We start from the raw sequence: 24,229 nt of genomic DNA on the forward strand, positions 1-24,229 counted from the left end.
AATTTTATCAGAGATGGAATTATGGGAGTGTTGAGGTTAGTCAGGATCAATTTTATAACTTGAATCACATAAATCCTCAACATTATTAATTAAAAAGATGATTTAAATGCTACGTTTCAAACTTAAATGTAATTTAATGTCCCTTTGTCCCTGTTTTTCAAACATATGTCAAACCAAGTGTCCACAGAGATACATTATATGGCTGAGAATTGAATCGCAGGGTTATGGATGAATGTAGAGCTGTAATCAGTAAATAATTACTGGCTTATACTCTAGAGTTAGTTTTGATACATTTCTAGATGCCTGAGAACTCACATTTGTAATTTTGGTTAGATAAGTAAATTAAAAATTGACTAAGGAAGTTCAGATGGAGCCGACTTCATCATTTTACTCCTTCGAGAAACCTTTACGGGGCTGACCACCTCAATCTGGGGTGGATAGGAGGTCATGATGTCTAGGGAAGCCGTCAAGGAAAATGCAGACTTGAATTCATTTCCCATTGCTGCAGAAAGAATGGTCATACACCGAGTTGCTTCCAGAGTAGGACTGTAGTGTCTTCCTTTTCCGTAGATGGAAGCGAGGCATGGGTCTTATTGAACGATAGAGACCTAACAAAGCTCTGTTCCTTCTAGAGAGAAGAGTCTGTTGTCGCCTTTGACAGTTCCTCCAGTTGTTCTGTTCCTTCTCTTCATGACCCATTCTCCCCTTTAGGAAGCGTCTCTCAGCCCAGCCATAAGGTCCTTTTCCATTAAGGTTGTGAGCCATTACATCGCTCTCTGCTCTATACCGCAGGATAATCGCCTCATCTCAAAGACTTTAATCGAACAGGGAAAGCTTCTCTCGCCGTGCAAGGTGACGTTCACGTAGCCTCAGAGATTAGGACTTCAGCATTCTACAAGAGGAATCATTCTGTTAATGATCTGAGGTAACCGTGGCGTGTTGACCTGGCCGCACTTCCTGCCATGACTGCCCCTGCCGTCTTAAGCCTCTTGTGTTCTGATGCACATCTCTGGCATGGTCTACTTCAAACCTTTCTTTTCTCGGTGTTCAGTGTTTCATCAGCCCCTGTCTTCTGCCAAGAGCGGTGTTGCAGACCAAACTACTTGAGGTCAAACTAGGCTGTACAATGTTGTTGAGAAGAAGACAGTCCTTGAACCTCAGTTTTCTCCTCTGCAAATGAGGATAAAGGATGTGCACACAGGGTTAACGTGATGGTTAAATGAGCAGGCATATTTATTGCTCTGCCTGGCCCATCCCCAACACACTATTGTTGCATTTTTGGGGGGCGCAGGGCTTGGTTGTTCTTCTACTTACTGGCCTTTAGATGTTATCTGTGATCTTGTTTCTCTTCTGAAGAAATTCTGGCTTCTCTCAAAGCTTCAGCATTAATCTTTAGGCAGCGAAGTCTAGCCAGACTCGTTTCTAATTAAGATAAGAGATGGAGCCTACAGGGAAGTCTCAAGGTATCTTTGGGTTTGATGAGGCAACACCCCCTTTGCTCCTTGCTTGTACAACCCTAGTTATCCCGGTTCCAATTCAGATCTCTTTAGGAACCTGTTAAAAATGTAAACATTCAAAGCCGAAGACCATCCGTTTAGGTCTAAACAGCTAATGTTCCTGATAACACATCTCCAATGTGTGTGAAACTGGACACTCCTTCCTTTCCTGAGTGAGGAGTGCTCCTTCAGAACAGCACACCTTCATCCTGGTAAACACGCGTCCCCACTTTCTGTATCCATGGCAACTTCTCCAGCAGCACATTCTCCACAGCACACTGCTGGAAGTCTTCCCTTACGGTTTTCCTTCCAACCTTCTGAGTCAGGGGTCAGCAAACCATAGTCCTGAGACCAAATCCGGGCTACTCTTTGGTTTTACAAGTAAAGCACATATTAGACCAGAATACACACATTCATTTATGTATTGTCCTTGGCTGCTTGAGGGCGACAGCAGGAAGATGAAGAAGTAGAGGCAACAGAGACATGTGAACCCCCAAATCCAAAATATTTATTATTTTCCATAAAAAGCATTTAAACACTTCTCTCCACTGGAGATTATGCAGTCTTCCAGATTATACAGTTACACGCAGGACATCTTCCTTTTGTTGGAGTTACTTCTGACGGTTTTCTTCCTTGAAAAACATTCTCTTCTTTTAGACATAAATTCTGCCTGTGCCGTTCTTGTTTTTGGGACCTGACAGGTTGTAGACTCAGCAGTTATTGGTGGGAATAGATGACTCTATACAATAAAGTTCCTTTTTACTAAATGTTATGCATTTGCTTCAATGACCCACATTTTCTAAAGCACTGATCCCTTTAGGGGGTTAATACTCTTCGTTTGATGTTTCTGGGAGGAAACTGTTTGGTGTTTCATTTCCAGAAAGCTTTTATTGACCGCCATGACGAGCCATAAAGTTGAGTTGGAGGATCTCAAGGAGTAATGCTCCTTTGCTCACTGTGTGGTGTCCTTTAATAAGTAGCTGTGCCGGAATTTAAGATCGCAGTCCACACCGCGCAAAGCATGGTTTTCGCCATGTGAAGCAGCCGCCTCGCTCCTACTTAGCTATTTTCGCTGACTACCTGAGGTTTGATAATATTTGGTTATGCGCCTCTCCTGTGAAACATGCTCAATAATTACATTTATTTTAGGAAGCCAGACGCTTCATTGGCCTCTCAAGGAGAAACCGAGTTTCTCTGTAAACCCGGGAAGTATCCATGTCCCCCTTCATGTCACATCCAATGCCTTTGCTCTTTGTCATGTCAGCGGTTGGGCTCCGTGTCCTCTGTCAGACAGTGAAGCTGCCTGGGTACACAGGCTGTTTCTTAAAGCTCAGTGCTTGGCAGAAAGAAAACTCTTGTCAGGTGTTCAATGAATTAGTAAATAAACAATTGAAGAGCTAGCGAAGAGCCATGCCCCAAGTATCGCATGGATAAAATTGTCTGTGTAGTCAATATTCTTAAGTATCATCTATGCCAATTTTCTGTTTGAACTTTGGGCCTCTTCAGCACTGAGAAATCAGTGTTCATATGAGAAAAGCAGCCAGCTAGGATGAACCAAATGAACGACCGGAAGTGTGAAAGACTTGGTCCATTTTCCTACCTTGAGTGTTCATTGTACCAGTGTGTTTGCTCTATAGTGCGCAACATCTAAGTGTTGGATTTAACATATTTGACTATTCCCCTACTAAGTGGACTAATTGCAGATAAAGCAGCATGAGTAGAGTGGTTATTACAGTTATGGTATCTACATATATAGTTTCTAGCTATCAACAGTGCTTTGGAGAGAGAGGTGTGTTGTCCTCAGTCCACAGAACACAGAAAAACCTCCCTACGTTCCCCGAGGTGACACGAAGCCGCTCTCTCCTCTTTATGTGACCCTGAGTGAGAATACAGAGATGGGATGAATTGACTCCTGTAGAGCAAGGAGAAAAGAAAGATCCAGCATCTAGACTGGCATTTGGAGCAGTGAACAAAAAGAATAAAAATAAGCAGGACAAAGATACAGATCCCAAGGGTTTGAGAACTTCCTAAGGGAGTTTTCGGTGACCGCTTTGGTTTTGTAAGATATTGAAACCATTAGGGATTTGAAAGGCATGGACTTTTAACATTCTCGAAGTCAAGGTTCAACCAGGAAACAAAATCCCAACAGACAGATATATTTTAATTAAAAAGATTTCTTCATGTTGCAAAGGGGTTGCTGAGTGAAGGAATGTTGGAAGCCATCAAACAGGCAAGGGCCTAGAAGCATTGGGGAGACTTTGCAAGTTATCAACAACACCCTCAGAGCCATAGGTTCTACGTCTATAGTTCCAGCCAGCACAGGCCAAAATATTTCTTAAGAAAATGACATTTTTTTACTGAGCACATTCTTTTGTCATTATTGCCCAACATTTAATAACTATTTATATTGCGTGAGGTACTATAAATAACCTAAAGATGATTTAAGGTACATAGAAAGATTGCATAGGTTAGCACGCCGTTTTATATCAAGGCCTTTGGTGTCAGCATATTTTGGTATCCTGGAGGTGGCGGAGTGGGAAGGAGTTGTGGAACCACTCTCCTGTGGATAATGAAAGATACGCCTATGCCTCCAGAGGTGCGGCAAATGATAGGGAAAGCAGGGGTAATGGACAAGGAGCCACGGTCAGGAGTGGACTTCGAAGAGGGCTCATAGAAGCACAAAAGATCTAAGAAGTGCTGGGACAGGAGGAACTGAGGGGGGGGTGGCAACCAAGGGATCAGGATCAGGGACCCTCACTAAGCCATCACTTTACAGATGAGGACAACGGGACCTGATGTGGGGGAATAAACACCGTGAGGATGCTCTGCTGTTAACCATCACACTTTATAGATATGTGTCCTTATCAATCAGCGTCCAAAACACAAAGGCAGTCAATGACCCATGAGCAAATGATGGAAAGAACAATGAAAGAATTGGCCTCTTTTCCTTTCTTATGTATTTGTTTTGTTTGCTGTTTGTTTTTTATCTTGTTTGCTCTACAGCATTCCAATGTATGGGCATACCATAATGCCTTCAATTATTTATTTATGAACAGATCTGTGTCTAGTTTCCAGTATCACGATGATTAGAATAATCATTATAGATTTACTCTCCCAATGCTACAAGTACTTCTTATTGAAACATCTTTAAATATAAATCTTAAATATACCTGACAATTTTCTTGAGATAAGATAATATATCTTAGAAGGGACAGGATTCTGTTTTCAAGTAACAAGAAATAATGTTTAGTGTTAATTTGAGAGTAATTAGAATTAATACTTGCAGATGGAAATATTCTTAATTGGCAATTCTTGAACTATTATCGAATTGTCTAATTGTCCGTCATGAAGTAACAGTATCTGGGAGGACCTTTGTCATCTCCTCAATAACAGCATTTTAAAAATTAACTGATTTTTAGGGCTGTTGCAAGTGCTCAGCAAGACTGAGTGAATGTTGGCAGGTTTCTGACCCTTTGAAGCTACATGGGAACTTGATCAATTCGAGGCCATATTTTCTATAAGGCTCCCTCAGGGTTGCGCCTTCCTTGGCCAGCACAGTGCTATTTCACAGAAGAGCTTCAGAGCCCTCCTAGGTTCCTGTCCTCTGCCCATTTGTCTCTCCTCCCCCCACCCCTTGGCAGACACCCATCTGCTTGCTGTCTTCATCATTTTCACTTGCCAGGAGATCATTTTGTGCTAAAACCATATAACATTTGGACTTTTCTGATTAGTTCCTTTCATGTAGCTGTGCATCTAAGGCACATGCATCTCTTTTCATAGATTGATAGTTGATTTAAAAAAAAAAAGAAAATAATTGAATAATATTGCATCGTCTAGAGGTACTATAGGTTTTTTTTCTTTCTTTTATTTTTTCCATTTTCCAACACCAAAGGACAGACATCCTGGTTCCTTTCACGGCTTAGCAATTGGGAGCCTCGTTGCTGTAATTTATTTCTGAGTTTTTGTGTATATAAAAACTTTTCAACTAATTTGAGTAAATACAGGGGCATGGTTGTTAGACCATGTGATATGATTATGTTTCATTTTGTGAGAACTGCCAAAATGTCTTCCAAAGTCACTTTAACACATTGTGTTCCCACCAGTGATAAATGACAATTTATGTTGCTTCATGTCTTGCCAGCAATAATTTCCTTCTTTTTTCGTTTTTCTTTCCTTTTGGGTTTTTGGGTTTTTTTTTGTTTTTTTTTTTTTTTTTTTTGAGGCAGAATTTCTCCGTAGCTTTGGAGTCTGTCCTGGAACTAGCTCTTATAGACCAGGCTGCCCTTGAACTCACAGAGATCCACCTGCCTCTGCCTCCTGAGGGCTGAAATTAAAGGTGTGCACTGCCACCACCTGGCTCCTTCTTTTTAATGGCCAAATAATATTAATAGACATATATATGTGTGTGTGTACATATATACTTGAGTATATATAATTAAATTTATTGAAATACATTTACCCACATTTTTAACACTTTATTGATTCTTTGATTTTTTTTTTTAGCTTTTCATTGATTTATTGATTCTTAAGTCTTTATTGATACGTTCATGGATTTCACGTCATGCATCCCAATCCACTCATCTCCCAGTCTCCTCTCTTCAGTCCTCTGCCTTTGTCCCCCAAAACAAAATTTAAAAGTAAAATTTAAAAAATCAAAAACCATAACAACAACAACAACAACAACTGCATCTTGGCAAGAAAGTTCTTCCTGGTTTTTATATGTTGATACTGCTGGGTCTGTGTGCTATTGCTGATGCCATCACAAAACGCCCAGTTTCCAGGTCCCTAGAGAAACCTAGATGCTTTAGGCCTCAGAACCTCCGTAGAAGGCATCCATTCTAGTTAACACACAATTTGAATGGAGATCCAAGCTCTGTGGAACACGTTTGCCCTAGGTCCACCTGAGTTCACCTCATGGAGGGACACTAATTTGTCCCCTCCATGGGAACATGCCTAAAGAAGTTAAGGTCACACGAGCTGTTCTCTTCTCTAAGTACACACCTCTGTATTTGACCTTTTTCCTCCCCAACATCACAGGGGGTCCCAGCGTGTTTTATAAACCTCATGTAAAGTATCCTTGGAGCCAAAGGAGAGACGTTTTTAGAAAAGTCCAGGATGTTGGGAAAAGTCAACCCAGACCTAAGAGGAAACAAAACATTTTCACCTCAATGTTGATCCGTGTTTGGGAGAAGCGAAGTGCTGGACTTAATCCTCTTCACTTGCTAGTTAGGGAGAAAACTAAAAATAAACAGCCCTACTCTGCAGATTGTTATCTTTTAAAATTAGGAATAAGTCAATCCTGTGTTTTGCTCATGGGTGGTGACACTCCAAATAGAGTGTTTAGAACAGTAATTTACCCAGGAAAGGACAAGGAGGGTGAGGTCACACGTAGCTGCTACACGGACAGAGCTACAGCTCATCTGAATCACGGGCGTGACATTTAGATGAAAGCAAATCACTGCCTCAGACACCCTCCCACCCGAGCTCAGCCCGGAATAATGGCCCTTGGAGATGGGCCAGAAGGAGGGACCGCCTAAGAATTTGATTTTATTAATGGAAATAAAACCTCACAGTTTAGTGTATTTTTAAGTAATGAAAAGATATGGGGAACTCAAAGGAAATCTGAGGCCCCCCACTTTTAAACCAATATATGAAGCACTTACTGTGTTCCTGTAGATGCACGGGGTTCTCAATGATTTGATAGATAACACTTATCAAAGTTAAATCAAAATCACACAAACACTTAAATAGACAAATAACCCCTGACGAAATAGAAGCAGTCATTAAAAGTCTCCCAACCAAAAAAAGTTCAGGGCCAGATGGTTTGTAACATAGAATTCTTCCAGACTTTCAGAGAAGAGCTAATACCAATACTTTTCAAATTATTCCATAAAATAGTCACAGAAGAAATATTCATCTTATGAGGCTATGGTCACACTGATACCCAAACCACACTAAGACTCAACAAAGAAAGGGAATTGCAGACCAGCTTCTCTTATGAACATAGATTCAAAACTGCTCAATAAAATACCAGAAAACTGAATCCAAGAATACACCAAAAAGATCATCCACCATGACCAAGTAGGCTTCATCCCAAAGATCCACCATATAAACAAACTGAAAGAAAAAGCACACAGGATCACCTCATTAGATGCTAAAAAGGCCATTAACAATATCCAACATCTCTTCAGGTCTTAGAGAGATCAGGGTTACAAGGGACATGCCTAAACATAAAGCAAGCCAACAGCCAACATCAAATGGAGATAAACTCAAAGCAATTCTACTAAAGTCAGGACAAAGAGAATACTGTCCATTCTCTCTGTATGTATTCAATTAGAATTCTAGCTAGAGCAATTAAGAAAAGGAGATTAAGGGAAAAGGAAGAAGTCAAAGTACCTTTATTTGTAGATGATAGGATAGTATACGTAAGAGTCCCTAAAAATTCCACCAGGGAACTCCTACACCTGATAAACACCTTCAGCCATGCATCTGGATATGAGATTAATACAACAACAACAAAACCAGTAGTCCTCCTCTCTATATATATATAGATCGCGGAGGAGAAGGAAGCTTGAGGTTTAGAAGCTAGAGCAAAGCAGGAGGACTGTGGGAGCTGGACACAGAGAGGTGCGGAGATACGGAGTGCATCCAATGAGCTGGGCATCTCACACGTTACTAAGGATGCTCAGAGATGAGCACCCCAAATCAGACCATAGGGCACTACCCACCATGGCAGGCCTAATCAATACATGTCCAGACCCAAGTTCTTGGGTTTATAGCTATTCTTTGGAGAGAGTCTCTGCATATGGGATTCTGTTACAGGTTTTAATAGCGGAGATTATCGGGATTATGCAGATATCCCCTAAAAATTATCATAGATGTTTTCTAAGAAAGAGTAGAAAGCATTCCTCTTTGGGACCTTAACTTCCAATCTGATAGGATAAAGGTTTCTGTTGGAGCTGAGGGAGATAGCCAAGTTATAGACCACAGGAGTGTGGGAAAAATAGTGGTGGTATAATGTGGTATAATGAAACAGAAAGTGCTCAATTAGAAATTAGTCATTTCATCGACTAGCTTTTGACTGTGTCATCTGGGACCATGGAGTGATTGCTTCATGTAGACGACAATGTGCAGAAGAGAAGAGGCTGGAAGGGGGCGTCGACATCTCGCGTCTGTTATACTGAAAGTATTTTATTCAGAGCCCAGGAAAGAATGAATCCAGTGAAAGGCATGTTGCTTGCCGGCAGAGATTTGGTCTACTTGGAGAAAGGAGCCCTTGCTGGATGAACCAGAGTTTAAGGAGGTTGCATGATAAAGGGCCCGATAAAAAAGCAAAGACTGTGATGCTAACTGGAATGACCAGAGGAATTGAAAGGCTTCAGGAGAAGGGACAGGACCAACTGGTTCTCACCATCAAGGTGTCTGAATGATGGTCAAGGACTAGGAGAGCATTTGAGCATCATGGTGGCATGAGTCGGGGGAAGAAAACCAGGAGAGGATTCTAGAAGGTCAGAATTTTATGCTTTCCTGTCTCCTCCAAAGTAGACCTCAAGTTCTCAAGACCGCTGCATGCTTAAGATGGTCAGTCTTTGTATTGGTATTCAGTCTGTCCCTTTACAGAGCATAACTGAGAAGAACAGGATTTCTCTGTGGAATCTTGGACAAGTAACTTCTTGAGCTCAGGTTTCCTATCTGTAAAATACAGCGCTCTCTCTCTCTCTCTCTCTCTCTCTCTCTCTCTCTCTCTCTCTCTCTCTCATATCTCTTTCTGTGTGTGTGTGTGTGTATGCTACATTTGTAGTGAAGATTAATGGGATAAAAATCAATGTCTAGAGCAGGGATTCTCAACCTTCTAATGCCATGACTTTTTAATACAGTTGTGCTGATTACCAACCATAAAATGGTTTATTGCTACTTCACTACTGTAATTTTGCTACTCTTATGAATCATATAAATATCTGATCAACAGGCTATCTGATATGAGCCCCCTGTGAAAGGATCATTTAACCCAGAGGGGCTGATATCCCTAGGTTGAGGACCACTGGTCTAGAAGAATGGCTGACGTCTAATTGTTAGTCAGTGTCATTGTTTTTCTAAAATAACTAAGAGCGAATTAGATGATGTAATTATTGGACGGTGATTCATTTCTAAGATAGGACCTTGCAATCTTCTATACTTTTCAACATTTTCTAATGTTTGCGGCACATTTGTTCTTCTTGAATTAGATGTTTATTTACATTACTCTCTTATGCCCATGAACTTGGCCCTTGTAGGAGGAGAGATTTAATGTCCCAAGCCCTTGTTTGGCACTCTGAAGACTCGTAATTTGTAGGAGGATTGGGGATGGGTTTTTTCAGCATTGGAGATTCTTCCAAAATTCCACTATGGCATATTTCCCTTCCTCGTGGCCATGCTCTGTCGAAACTTCTCGCAGAGCATCTATTTTTAACGTTCTCCCCATGAGCTACATTATTACATTTTTAAAGCCCAAGATTCAGCAGTTTCAAGTACCTATGCCATTATGTATCCACAGTGTAATTTTTATTTTTGTTTATGTCACTTTATACTTCTTCTTCGAGGCGTATTACGTAACACCTAGGAGCGCCATGCTGGACCATAATCCTGTTTTCTCAGCCCCAGCAGTCACCCATAAAAATATAATAAGCAGAAAGTGGCTTATCTAGTATTTTCAGCCTGAACCCCCAGATGCTGTCTAATGTTGACTGAAAATCTCTCCCAGATCCCTGTTTTCTGCCCTCTACCAGTTTGTCCGGATTCTTCTGGAGTCCTTTGGATCCGGACTCATCCAGGCTGTGCTCTGATAATGTGGAACTTAGGATGATATGGCGGGGAGAGTGAAGGGGAAGAGTGACAGATGGGCTGAAACCCGCGTGCCAGTTATGGCCAAGAGAGGGACACGTGGGAATAAAAGATTCCCATGTGTCCATGGACTTTGACTGACAGAAAAAAAAACCTACCAGCCTGTCTCCCAAGGGGCCAGGGAGCTAGTCCCAACTTGGGCGAAACTTCAAAGACCAATACTCAGACTCATAGTATCATGGGTTTGGAAACTAAATCTTGGGGACAAACTCACCCTAAGCAATTCATAGGGAGGCAAATGTCTAGCACCCATTGACAGAAGTTTGTTAGCTCTCACTGAGATCCCTACCTTCCCTTGGATGGGAGGAAAAGGGGGGATTGTCCTCATTATAAAATAGAAGACAAGCCCTAACCCATAGACTGTCCAGCAAACACTGCCAGGAAGAGGAACTCAATGCCATAGGAACACAAAACTGCGCCGTGGGCCCATCTGGCTGCTCTTATTAACTGTTTGGCTGCCTTGAAATATGGTTGGGACCGGAAGGACAGGATAAATGTTTGCTTCTTTGCCTTCAACAATATTCTGAATAATAACTTGCTATTTTACCCACCGCCAAAGGTAAACCATGGGTGTTTTTAAAAACTAGTTTTGGAGCTGGAATTCTTGATTTTTCAGGCTGTTCAATCACCAGTCCTGGCCTCTCTGTGAGTCCGTGAGGAATGTTTCTTGTCACCGACACCCCAGATATCCAGCAGCTCAACAAAATATGCAAATATGCCCATATGTTCCTAGGATTAGAAGGAATTTTTTAAGTGTAATATATGACTGTATGATAGATGAGATGTCCCCATTTGAACTAAGCATGGTCCAGTAAATAATGTGAAAAAAAAAACCCCACAATTCTGATGTGACTCACAAACATTAGGAATAGTTGCTGTTTTTCTCTAGAGTTCACGCCAGGACATAAATCTGTGTTTTAGCCATTCCCAGACTGACCTCTTCAGCTAATGGCGCTATTTCTCATTGCAGGTTTAAGTTTATCTATTCATGGGGCTGAAAAGCGCTTGCAAATCCATCAACGGCGAAGTGTGGCAAGCCGCCCAGGGTCACATCGTCGCCTGCCTGTGGTCAGGCGTTCCTCACTCCCATCTGGCAGAAGGTCAATAAAAATGGAAGCCAGCTTTTCTGGAATCTCTAATGGAAAAAACAAAGTTTTCCATGCAGGTAATGAATGGACGAGTTCACCAGGGACACCCTCCATCAACAACATCCATGCATCTTCATTGTCCTGTTAGTATCCTGTGCTATGCCTCCCTCCGGCTGCTTTATGTTTTGAAAAGGAGTCTTATTTTTCTACTTCTCTTTACTCCAGTCAGTGGCAAGTGTCACCAGAACTAATAGGGGGGAGAGAGAGAGACAGAGAGAGAGAGAAACACAGAGAGAGAGAAAGAGAGAGACACAGAGAGAGAGACAGAGAGAGAAGGGGGGAGGTGACAGAGAATCTTCAGGATACATTCCACCTATGCCATTCAAATCTAAGTGAAATCAGAATGATAAACTCTTACTCACATCAGAAAACCCTAGAGAACTGAACAGAGTTAGCCATTGTCCTAATCACCTGCTCTAAGAGAACCCAGGGAAGCCTTGTCTGAAAGTGTCCACTCTGAATATGAGTAAGTTATCTGGCTTGCTGGCATCTCCCTGAGTGAGACATTATATTCAATTTCAAGGTTCTACGAAACATTTCTGATTTCCTAAATTTGCTAAGCCAGCTGTGTTTTCCACTAAAAGGTTTCATGTGCTTGTTTGGAAGAAGGCTGGTTTAAGTATTCGTTCATGTATCAATTCAACAGATACAAGTTGAGTTCTTGCTCTTGTTAGACATTGTTCTGGAAATACCACTGAGCAAGGCAATGTTGCAATCAGTTGAAAGATAATTCAGAAGTTATTTAGAATAGGTATTACCAGTTTCTGTTTTTTCTCTGTTCTGTCCTATTGATGGTGGCCACCATGGGAGCCAAGCCTCTAGCTGTTATGGAGTCACAAACTTCTCTTCCTTTGAACTGGTGGCTTTGTTTCCTCACCCCTCCAAGAAGCCCCCAGACTGCTGAGTTTGCATAATTAGGATCCTCTTATTCCCTCTTTCTCTTTGGTTCTGTTTTCCAAGGACAAGCTCCTCCCGCTGTCTTTGACAAGCCTGTGCCTGTGTCTGTCAGCCTTGGCCACCTCCCCCTCTCTGGAGTAGCAATTGGAAGAGTACTTTGCTCTTGTTCTTCTCGGTACCCCTCATATCCTGCTGGCTGTTCCCTCGGATGTATGTCAAGACTCCTGCTTCGCCAGTTCTAATCATCGCCATTTGACACTGTACCGTTGTGTCTTGTTTAGCACTTTTCCTCCTTCTAAGCTAAAGGTTGGAAAGAAACTGTGCCTTGGTTGCTCTGCTTTCACAATTCTCAGTCACTTTTGAGCTAATCTGATCCAGTTTCTAGCCCCTCCCTCCTCTGCGGTGGTTCTTCGTGATCAGCCTTTAGCTTTCCTGGCTTCTCCATCTTTAGCAGCTTTCCCTTTCTCTTGCCTACTGTTCTAACATGTCCGGTAAGACAAGAAAGGAGTACCTCAGTTTCTGATCATGGGGTTTACCTTTCCTGACCATCTCAAGAGAAAGGGGACAGATGTGAGTTGTTGCTGTTTTCAAGTGGGTCCAAAGACTTTTTCCAGTGGATTGGATATGTAATCAGAGAGAGCCTGGAACTAGAGAGGAAACCCAAAGGTTTCAGCTTGAGAAAACAGGCATAGAATCAACTGAAATGGGGAAGGCTTTGGACTTCCTCTGCTTGAGGAGAAAAATGGAATGGTGGGGTTCTCATTGTGCATGAGACAACATTAGAACTACCGAGGTCTTTTGAATGGTAAGAGAAATATCCCTGGAGTTTAATCTGGGAATGAGATTTAAACCTGATAAGTCAGTTTTATGAATAGGGTAAATGTTGAATTTAAAGACAGGAGATAGAAAGAGATGACCAAGAAAGAAATACAGTTTGGTCTTTTAAATCATCAAGCTCCGCATTCTTATTTTTTGGTTTCTTTCTTTTTTCAATTTTTTTATTATGTAAAACAATTTTAAATTGAAATATATTTTGATCATATTATTCCTCTCCTCCAAGTCCTTCCAGGTCCTCTCGTCCTCCCTAGCCACTCAACTAAAAACAAACAAAATCCCAACACGACAACAAAATGTCCTCAAACCAAGAAATCAACAATAAAACCACACCCCAAAATAACAAAAGAGAATATCAAATTGTAACCAAATAAAAGAACACACACACACACACACACACACAAACACATTTGTGGAATCCATATATTTTGGTCAACTACTCCTAAACATGAGGCCTGCCCTGGAATAGCTGATAACACCCATTGTCACTCCATTGGAGAAAACTGATTTTCCCTCTCCTAACAGCTATAAATGATAGGTCAGTTGATGGCCTTTATCACAGTGACTAGGTTTTCATCATTAATTCATTCATTTTTTTTTAAAAAAATAACAAAATATAAGGTAAAATAAAAACTACCATGTCAAAGTTGAACCAGACAAAACCAACAGAAAGAAAAGTGGCCAAGAAAAGGCACAAAAGCCACAGACCCATTCATTTGCACACTCAGGAATTCCATTAAAAACACTAAGGTGGAAGCCGTGAAGGAAATACAGAGCCTGGTGATGACCTGTGCAGGCCCTGGGCATGCTGCCTCCGTCTCTGTAAGGTCATAGGAGCTTTGCTCACATTGATTTACAGAACCTTGTTCTCTGGTGTCCTTCGTGCCCTTCTCCTGGCTCTTATGCTTTTTCTGCCTCTTTTTCCATGGGGCTCCCTGAACTCCAAGGGGAGGGATTTGATGGTAACATCCCATTTAGGGCTGAGTGTTCCAAGATCTCTCACTCTGTGTACGCCTAGCTGTGGGTCTCTGAATCTCTTTCCATCTGCTATGGGAAGAAGCATCTCTCTCTGTTGGTTCCTGAACACAGTCCTGTGTGCAGAGCAGAGTATCATTAGGGGTCATTATATCACTATATTTTTCTTTCTTACTTTAGACCAGTATTATTTGGTTTTACCCTAAGTCCCTGAGCTAAGATATTGCTCTAGCATATCTTACTAGTGGTAGATCATTGTGGATAAAGGGTCTGTGGCTGGTTTGGTGTTTACATTTCTCTCTTGATATCATACAAACTGTTTTCCTGTACCAAGGACATTGTAGGGGTGTCCTTGGTACAAGGGTGAAGGCTCTGTGTAGCCACTAGTGTGATGTGTCCATGTTCAATGAGTTGTGTAGGAGTTGTCCTCAGAGATGAGGCCTTGCTGTCAGTTTTCAGAGAGCAAGCTGTAGTCTTGGCAGCAGCCTGGGTTGTTTGGGGGTTCTTGTGGGGCCCCTTTGGCCAACAACTCAAGTAGATGTAACCTAATTTTGGTACTGGAAGCTCCATTCGATGACAAGAGATAGCCAGTCTGGGTTCTGTCTCTTCCATAATTTGGTGATTCCATTTAGATAACCTTTATACTATGTATTTATTTTAGGAAGCTCCTAAAGTATTAGGCTTCCATACTGCCCTCGAATGCCCCTTAATTTTAGCTTTCTCTCGCTGTGTTCCTTCCTTTGCGCCCTTTCTCCCCTGCCCCTCTACACTTGATCCTCCCATTCCACACTCTTGGTTTTAACAAAATATGGGTCAAAACTATTATATGAAGGTAAATCTGTCCTAAACATGCGTATTTTATTCTTGTCATCGTTCTCTCAACAATACACCGTAACAACTATCCACCTAGCATTCACATCACATTACGTATTAAAGTAATGTAAAAATGATTTAAAGCTTACAGGACAGCGCATGAGTTATGTGTAAGACCTGCACTTTTTTTATGTAACCGAATCGGGCATAGTTCTTGGAACCATTCTGCTTTGGATACCGACAGATGATGTAGGTGAAAAGGGGGATGGGTTCCGGGGCTGTGAAGTGAGCACTGTTAATCAGCAGTTAGGGACATAAATCACTAATGAAGGCCAGGAAAGAATAGATGACAGCAATAGCGGAAACTAATTGGAAATTAATTATCAAGAAGAGGGGAGTGATTATCTAGGTGAAATGCTGAAAGTCAAGCAACTCGAGCACTGAGAACTGGCCACTGATTTAGGAGACCTCTATGAGGAGCTGGATACGAGCAGTTGAGTGAAGCCGGTGATGAAACCCTGTCTGAAGTGGGTTTAAAAGAAAGTGAGAGAATGCAAATTAAACGCTATGAAAACAGGTGACTGATGGAATGAAAGAAACGAAAGAACCAGGGAAACAATGGGAGAAATGAGGCAAGAGAGAGTTTCTTTCCAGAATCTCACATCTAGAGTGGATAATCATCAAAAGAAGGGAGAGGTTTCGTGTTAGAGGTGAGGGCTAACAGTGCAGTAGGGTCAAGGGTGGTATCCGTGCTGACATACAAGTGGAAAGGGAAATTCGGATTGTAGCTGGAGTTCTGGTGTGATGAAGCTCTTTTCTCATGGTGTCAGTTTTATCTGATTGTAAAGAAGCAGGCTCATAATCGAGAAGACGGTGGAGCTGAGGAATAAGGAAGATAACACTCCAAACAAGGGGAGTTTGCTTGCCACCCTACAGTACCGGGCAGTGAGACTCACAGTCATGAAATGAAGGGCTAACTATGATGACTGTATTTCTCTTTAACCTTATTTAACTGTGCAAATGCATAGATAGAATTAGATGAGAGAGTCCTTGGACAAGGACCACAATGTTGCTAAGGCAAGCGGAGAAGACTGAAGACACGGAGGACATGGAAGGAAGATAGTGCGTGCAGTGATTTAGACTTGATAAAAAGGGAGTGAAGATATCCAGAGAGTAACAGTGGAGAATGGCTAGTAGGATCAGTTCTTCAGAGTTCCCAGAGGGACAAGCAAGTATAACAAAGATGATATGGAATATCAAACAAGGGTTCTCTGGGAAGCAAACTGTGGTAGTAATATTGTAGAGTAGGCTGCTGTCACTGGTAATGGCAAACAAGAACTGTACCAGAGCACGAAGAAAAGAGAATACCATAGATTGGAGGCCAAGACCACTGAAGAATTCACAAGGACCAGCACTCGGGAGGCAGAGAGGGGCAGCCTGATCTTTGAGTCTGAGGCCAGCCTAGTCTACAGAGTGAATATCAGGACAGTTAGAGCTACATAGAGAAACCCCGTCTCAAAAAAGAAAAGAAAAGAAAAAAATTATAATTCACAAGGATCTCTTATAGTCCTATAGTATGGGAAAGACATCTCGACACATAGTTGACCTTCTGTGATCAGTGGCCCTGTTCTGTAACAAAGGGTGGATCAAAAATATATGGGGAAAAACTATGTCTATACTGAGCATGTGCAGGACTTCCAGAGGTCTACCACATAAGCAAAGCAGCATGACAACTGCATATTTTTTTTACATTGTGTTAAGTATTATAAATAATCTTGAGATAATTCAAAGCATACGGGAAGCTATTGTTAGCCCAGATGCAGATGCGGCGCATTTTGAGTAAGGAACCGAGTATCTGCGGAGTTGGGTGACACCAGAAAGCCTAGAACCAGACTTCTGTGAACTCCGAGGACTGAATTTATGTTGAAGTGGTTGAAGAGATAACTAAATAGGACCTGGGAAGTAATAGGCCAAAGTGAGGTGAAGGAAGGTGGTATGATATAATAACATGAGATTAAAGGGTGGGGGATCCGGGGAGAAGAGAAGGGAAGAAGTAGGAAGTTGTCTCTGAGACTCAGGAATGATACCTGCTGTCCATCCATAGTTTTCACAGCTGTGGGCGGGAATGCTACCATGTAAGAGCGTGTGAGTTGATCTCAACAACTTTTTACCAACCATCACTCCCCGTTTACCATGCGTCCAGAGGGAAGCTGTAGCCTGGAGGAATGCCTGGCTGAGCCCTCTAAAAGGAGATTGATTGATAATTGATTATCAGCAGAATTCTGCAGGGCCTATAGCAGGGTTTGGATGTGTGCTATTAGCTACAGTATCTCTGTCCAGCTTCCCCCATCACCCTAGAGTCTTGCTTTGAAGACGGTCAATGTCAGTCATCTTCTTGAAATTCTCACGACCATCAAGAAGGAAGTGTTGCCTTAGGAACCAACTTCCTCTATAGTTCAACCTTTCCAGCTGTATCTCCTCTCAACTTTGTTCTGCTTTAACCAATTTTTATGAAGTTCCTCAGCCGGGCTTTTGCTCCGTCATTGTTGGACTTCCGCATCAGTGTATAAGGTCCTTTCCGTCAACCTTACCCTTCCTTACACTCTCTGTCTCAAAGTCACTCACACTGCTTTCTTCCTCCAAGAAACCTGTTGTGGTCTAACTGGTCAGAATGGAGATCCTGTTCCCTCCAACTCACAGGAGTCAGAGGCTCTATTATTGACCCACTTAATTCAGGATTTATGATTCCACTGCCAAGGACATCACTCAGCTCCTTCTCAGATCTGCCATTTCTCCCAACCCTATGCATTATTTTGGAGTATGTTTAAATAAATGATGATTTGTTGTTTGCCAAATTACATTTTACCTGCCAGATAGAGGTGTTTGCTCTGAAGTTAGGTATACTAAATCTGATTTTACTTTCATATGGTCTTTCAGCGTTTAAAAACTCATCTTGAGCTGTTTTCCAACTGAAACATTTCCTAGTTTCTGCATGGCTTATGTAAAGATTGGCATTCGGGTTCTTTGCCATCCATCCACTCCACCTTTAGAAGAATCCAGTTTCATTGTTGCCTCTTCAAGAACTACAGTGCCTAAAGCTGAAAATATTCTGCTGTAGTCTAGCCCAAGCTGAGTATAATCAGCATCTCTCCCTTTTGTCGATGACCTGTATTGACATTAACATAACAATAATTAAAGGCATTTTATTAAGACAGTTCTTAAAAGGATGATATAAAGCAGGTGTAATTTAGCAAATCTCAGTTGCTGTCTTCACTTTCAAAAACACATCACTAGATTTATCTAAAATTTTATAGTAGGTTCTTAAAGCCTGTATATGTGGACTCTTGAAAATATGAATAAAATCAATCCTTTAGCACCAAATGCTTTGAAAATTTTCTAGAAAGCAAATTATAACCAAAATCCTATTTTAAAAAATACATATTTAAAACTCGAGTTGTTCTAGTAAGGTGGCATGTGACTTTAGTTGGTCCTCTTTGTTTTCAGTGTCCTGGCACCAATGCATCATGGCTCCTATTGGGAGACTGCAGAAGAACCCTCACACTGAGGTGCTTAGGTCTAGTGAGGCATCGGTCTTAGAAGCACATGGATGTTTCAGACATCTTGAGACCTATTATGTCATCTGTCTGCTCGTTACAGTTAGTGATTCTAGTTCCCAAAGTGAGTTCTAAAAGCCCACTCAGACTGGTCATTTAATACAAAGAGAAGGGGCCTAGGATTTCTCTAGACCGTTTATGCTGTAGCATGAACACTTGGTTTGCTTGTCCTACCTTTGAGGTTATAGACATTTCCGAGTGCCTCCTACGTACTGGCATGTGTTCATTTGGAAAATAACTGTCTTCAGAGCAAAGGTAGAGCAGAACGACAGGAAACATGGGTCTTGGCAGCTCATAGTCCTGTCCAAGAGATGACATCTAAGGGCTCTTTGTTAAGGCCAACAGAAACTAGTTATAACCTGCCACAGTCCTGCCGCAGCCTGCTTCAGGTCCTGAGACAGGGAAAGGCGTCAGGGTGAAGAAATGAATTAACTCTCTGACCACCAGATGAGTTTCACACAAGTGGCTGGCCCTGGATAGCTCGAGCCATATTTATTTATTTATCCTTTTATTTGTTTGCTTGTTTGTTTGTTTGTTTAGTTCATTAGTTGGTGTTTTGAGACAGGGTTTCTCTGTAGCTTTGGTGCCAGTCCTGGAACTCACTCAGTAGACCAGGCTGGCCTCTAATTCACAGAGATCAACCTGCCTCTACCTCCTGGGTGCTGGGATTAAAGGTATGCACCCTTACCACCATCTTTATTTGTACTTCAAAAAAAAAATGTTTTTCCATCATACTAACAAACTTGTTTTTCCCATTCTCCAGCAAAATAAATATGTCAAATACATTTTCCCCAACTTTTACATCAAACATCTTTTCAACCAAAAACAACACTTAACCATTTTGCTAACTTGGTCATATATCGAGCCAGGAAAAGCTAAAAGGTGATGAACCTACACTATGACCAGGGTAACAAGTAAGCCATGTTTATGGGCATAAGCATAAATACTTAGAAAGGAGATTGACAGCACGGTCATTTATCAAAACAACAATAGGCTCTCCCCTAGGCCTATGTCTTTCCAAGTTATGGACTTTTGACCAGAATTATAGTACCAGCAATGAAATTCCTTTCTTATGAAGCCAGCCCCTAATCCAATCAGAAAATGGTTACTCACACACAATAGTTACAGCACTATTCCCTGGCAATCAGAATTACAGCATGCATGACTGGACAAGGTATTTTACTGAGGTCTTTTTTCTACCAGAAGTATTTCTGAACATTTACCTTGAGTGTGGCATAGGGCACACATATAATAAAATCATGATGCTGATTTGCAAGCCAAGTTTAGTTGGACATTTGGTGCTTTCATATTTTATTTGGCAGTCTTTTGTAGCTTTGTGGTGATGAAATAAATTAATTCATGTAAAGTGCCCAGCGTGATGCCAAGCATAGAGGTCCATGTGCATGAGGACAGTCTTGGGAAGTCTGAAGGTGCATCTATCCTGGAATCATTTCACGCTCCATCACCACCCTGGGAAGCAGCACCCTAGTTCAGATGTGAGCAAATCTGTAGGAAGAGTCTTCCTCGTGGTGTGCTGGAAAAGGAGCCATTCTCTCATGTTTTACAGTTTCCTTTTCCTTCTGTTCTTGAGATTTGTACAATTAATTTCATTTGACTTTATCCATTAGCCACTCATAATTAATGAGTATTATTTTTTTTGTCCCTTTGTAGCCACTAGTAAGAGTACTGCTCTTAAAAATACTGCTAGGTTTGGGACTATGATTGAAGAGGCGAGAACAGAGTGAACAAAAGCATTGGTTCCACTTCTTTGAGTTTGAAACTGCAAAACATAGTAGGTAGATCAGATTTTCTTAGCCTAATGACTCTAGCACACAAAGCAGCTAGTAGCTACCACACTATTGTTTCTATCTACTTCATCATATGCTAGACCCATCATCTAGTCACGGAGAAGAGTCATTAGCCAGACAGTGCCCTTCGTTCCTCGTTGGAGTTGTGAGATGATGCTTTGCTGTTATAATGATTCATTAGTTTCCCAAGTGATTCCTAGCACCTCTTTTACCTCACTTTTAAAACCCTAAGTGGGCCTTTCCCATTTAGGCATAATCACTTCTCTTTACAGAGAGATGGCATTTGATACTGGGATGTTACTGATTTCACCAGAGAGAAGCTTTTATTATTTTTTTTCCCCAGGGAGCTCTAGTGTTCCCCATGCTCTGCGTATACCAGTATTTAATGTACAACTTGATAATAACACAGTTACAACTATGACTTATTAAGCAACCTGGGTATCATCTGCCTTAAGAACTATTATGTGTACGTGCTATCTCTTTTAATTTCCATTGTACCCCTAGTCTGTTATCCTTATTTTATAGCTGGAGAAACGAAGGGACAAGGAAGGGTAGTATACAGACAAGAAATGGTGAAGGCAAGATTCCAGTTCAATCAGTTTTAGACAAAAACCTGAAATAGTTCAGTTTTTGGCATAAGAACCTCGGGCAGGGGTTAGATAGCACCTAACTGGTTCTGTTGAGCACGCCATAGTCTCCTTAACGGCATGCCACTGTTTATTCCCACGAGTGCCATTGTACTTTGCAGCTTTTCCTTTGTGTTCTGTTTTCTACTGGACTTATTTTTAAAATCCTCCCAGTCTCTGGCTCTGATAGAGAATTTATCCATGTTTCCCTGCATTTCAGTGATTACCTCCTGAATAAGCACTAAATCCTAGTCCTAAATTCACAGATTCAGTCAATACCTTGTCAGGTACTTTTCTATCTAGGAAGGAAAACGCAGGGACAAGGTAAATGCTCAGCTGATCTTTAGAATGATCTTTATTGTGACACCACACCCTCACGTTGGGAAAATGCTCTGTTGTTTTCCAGATGTTCTGCAGACTCCCAGTGAGTTGCCATAGTGTTCTCGAAGGATGGGTTTACACTTGGTCACAATTTGGAAAACAGAACGACTTCCCTAAAAGTGAAAATGTCATCACCAATAACCAAATTAGAACCTTACATATGAATTTCTTAGGGTTTTTTTTCTATTCTGTCATCTTTAGGTTTTTTTTTTTCTAGATGAGAATGGTTTGAGTGTGAAATGGTGTTTTCTCATCCCTCTTTCCTTGAAAACAGACATTTTCTTGAGAAGTTAGACTGTTTCTAAACCTCAGGAAATCTACTTTAACAGATCTGAAACGTGGGCAAAATTATCCAGTCGTTTTTCTATTTGAAGGATGGATCTTTGGTGGGGCGGGGGAGGCCCACATGACTTTAAGATGCGTGGGAGAAAATATGCAGGGCTACTCTGGGCTTAGATTCCATTTGTCTTTGCATGGAAGGTGGATAGGGTGCCTCTCAGAGCAGCTGGTGCTGTGGGTGGAAATAACACGAATCCTTCATCTGAATCTCTTCCTCTGTAAGTGGATTTTGTAGATGTATGTTGTGAATTTAAGAAATAGTGGGGCAGGTACTTAGGAAAATAATCTTGTGTGGGTCTGGTAAGCACAGGCATCAGTGCTCCTGGCTCTCATTTGCTGAGAAATAAAATTATGCTTTCTGAAAAATTCACACCAAATTCTCCTATTTGGATTTTCTCTTTCCTCTGCCAAGAAACACAGACATGTATTTTGACCTAGCAGATCCACTCTGGTAGGATTTTCTGCATGATCTTGGTTGCATTCAGAGTGAATGAAGAAAGGCTGAGAAAAAGCAGCCACAGAGAAAACCAATTGAGAGCTCTCTGGAGAGGCCATCATGTTTGTGGAATTTGAAACTGCTTCTTAGACCCAAGGCTACTTCAGTGAGTTCTATTTTTAAGAAGCTGGAAGAGATTTAAGTGCCTAACTTGGGAGCATACAACTAAAACGCGCAGGCCTGGGGCCTAAAAGCATACGCCCTTAGCCATAGCATGTGGCCAAGGCATGGAAAGTCTTGTGCTTGCTTCAGAGTTGAGCAGCTGGTGTGTCAAGGCCTGGCTCCTTTGACGCTTGCGCTGTGAGTGGCAGCTCCTCCCACTCTGCTCCTTGCTGAGATCAACAGTTGTCTGTAACTGGAAGAGTGAACAGCATGTGGTAATGCTGAAAATCTCAGCCTTTCTGTTCTCCACCCTCACCGGAGCTCGAATTTCTCACTTCTCAGCAGCACTAGGCCTCGCCATCCAGGAGACTACACAGCGCCAAGGAGACCTCTCTTTGGAACTCACAGGAACGTCTTGGTGTTCGTAGCTTTTGCTATAAGAATGCGTTATAATTTAGGACGCGACCATCCTTCTAATCCTGGGAAAGATAAAAGCAAGTTTCTTGAAGGTGACCCATTAGGTTGAAGCTCTCAGATGTTTTGTTCTGCCTGTACCTGAGAGGCCTTTCTCACTGTTAGCCAAATGCAGTTCTCCAGTACGTCCCAAGTCCATTTGGCGATAGGTCCACTCAGTGTTGATCACCTGAGGGGGGATAGCTTTAGCATTCCAGATTGTGCCACATTGAACAGTGTTGATGAGTGCTGGAAACGCAGTTAGGAATCGGAGGATGGAAACTTTTACAGGACCAGGCATGTCCCTCCCTACACGTGTGTCTAGTTTCTGACTCTAGGCCCTCCAGAAGATCTGCATTCGTTTCCTTTCTTCCAAGATTTTCTCTGCGCTCTGGCTGATGCAGTTGACCAGGTACAAGGACACAGTTCCCTGGCTTGATTCTCCATGCTGCTTGCCTCCAACGTTATACCGTTATAAAGAATACTTAAGTCACTTGAGAGGGCTCAGATCCAAATTCTCAATTTAAAATGTGGCATCTTTCCTCCCTGCTGCATTCAAAACCATTCCATATAAGGATTTATTTTAGAATCTAAGTTTTAAATTTTGAGATAACACTGTTTACCTAGTTTGTAAAAAAAAAAAAAAAGAAAAGAAAAGAAAAAGAAAAGAAAATCTGTCCTTGGAGATTTCTGTTGAACATACATACTTCTTGACATCAACTATCAATTTTATCTTTAGATTATAAAAAAATGAGAGAACAGCCCAGATCCAGTATTATTTATTATGTGGATATCATCATAGAAAATACCATTCATGCTTCCTCCCTTGCTTAATTTACATGTCGCCTATCATTTGTGTTTCATAGAGAAGGTAGCATTTGATTAGCGAGACTTTATTTTACTTTTAATATGAACTATTCTTTCTGTTTGATTAAGGACTATTAAGCCATAAAAGCCTTTAGCAATATCTTAAATTAAACATAATTAGAAAAGTAAATCTTCTACTGTAGAAAATGTGTATCATGACCAGTTTTTAATACTCTCCCCTTTATGAGCAAGGACATTATTATTTTACTTTAATTATTAGCGTGCACTTAGTATACAAAACGACAGTTTTGTGGTGACCTCTTGATACAAGTCTATCATGTGCCTTCATTACCCTCAGCTGCTCATGAGTCTCGAGTGCCCAGCTCTCATACTTTCCAGTTGTGTCCTTTTTTATCCCAAATACCTTTTTCTATGTTCACATCTTTTGCATATTTTAAAGAGAAAACAAGGTGATATTTGTTTTCTGAGTCTGGGCTGTTTCACTTAAACACAGCAACCTCCAGTTCCAGCCATTTTCCTACAAATGATGTGATATCATT

General features: G+C 41.4%; 1 protein-coding gene across 8 annotated transcripts in view; it reads left to right on the forward strand.

Annotated features, from left to right (window-relative positions):
* The window catches only part of Ano4 (anoctamin 4), a 251,949-nt gene that overhangs the window by 79,852 nt on the left and 147,868 nt on the right, over positions 1 to 24,229 (forward strand). For all 8 annotated transcript variants that reach the window (XM_026784526.1, XM_026784525.1, XM_026784523.1 and 5 more), the window contains exon 2: positions 11,347 to 11,541. In XM_026784526.1, coding sequence (XP_026640327.1) covers positions 11,487 to 11,541 — 55 coding nt within the window. In that variant the 5' untranslated portion in view covers positions 11,347 to 11,486. The remainder of the gene's footprint in view (positions 1 to 11,346; positions 11,542 to 24,229) is intronic.

Source organism: Microtus ochrogaster, chromosome 24, assembly GCF_000317375.1.
Source record: "Microtus ochrogaster isolate Prairie Vole_2 chromosome 24, MicOch1.0, whole genome shotgun sequence".
Lineage (NCBI taxonomy): Eukaryota > Metazoa > Chordata > Mammalia > Rodentia > Cricetidae > Microtus > Microtus ochrogaster.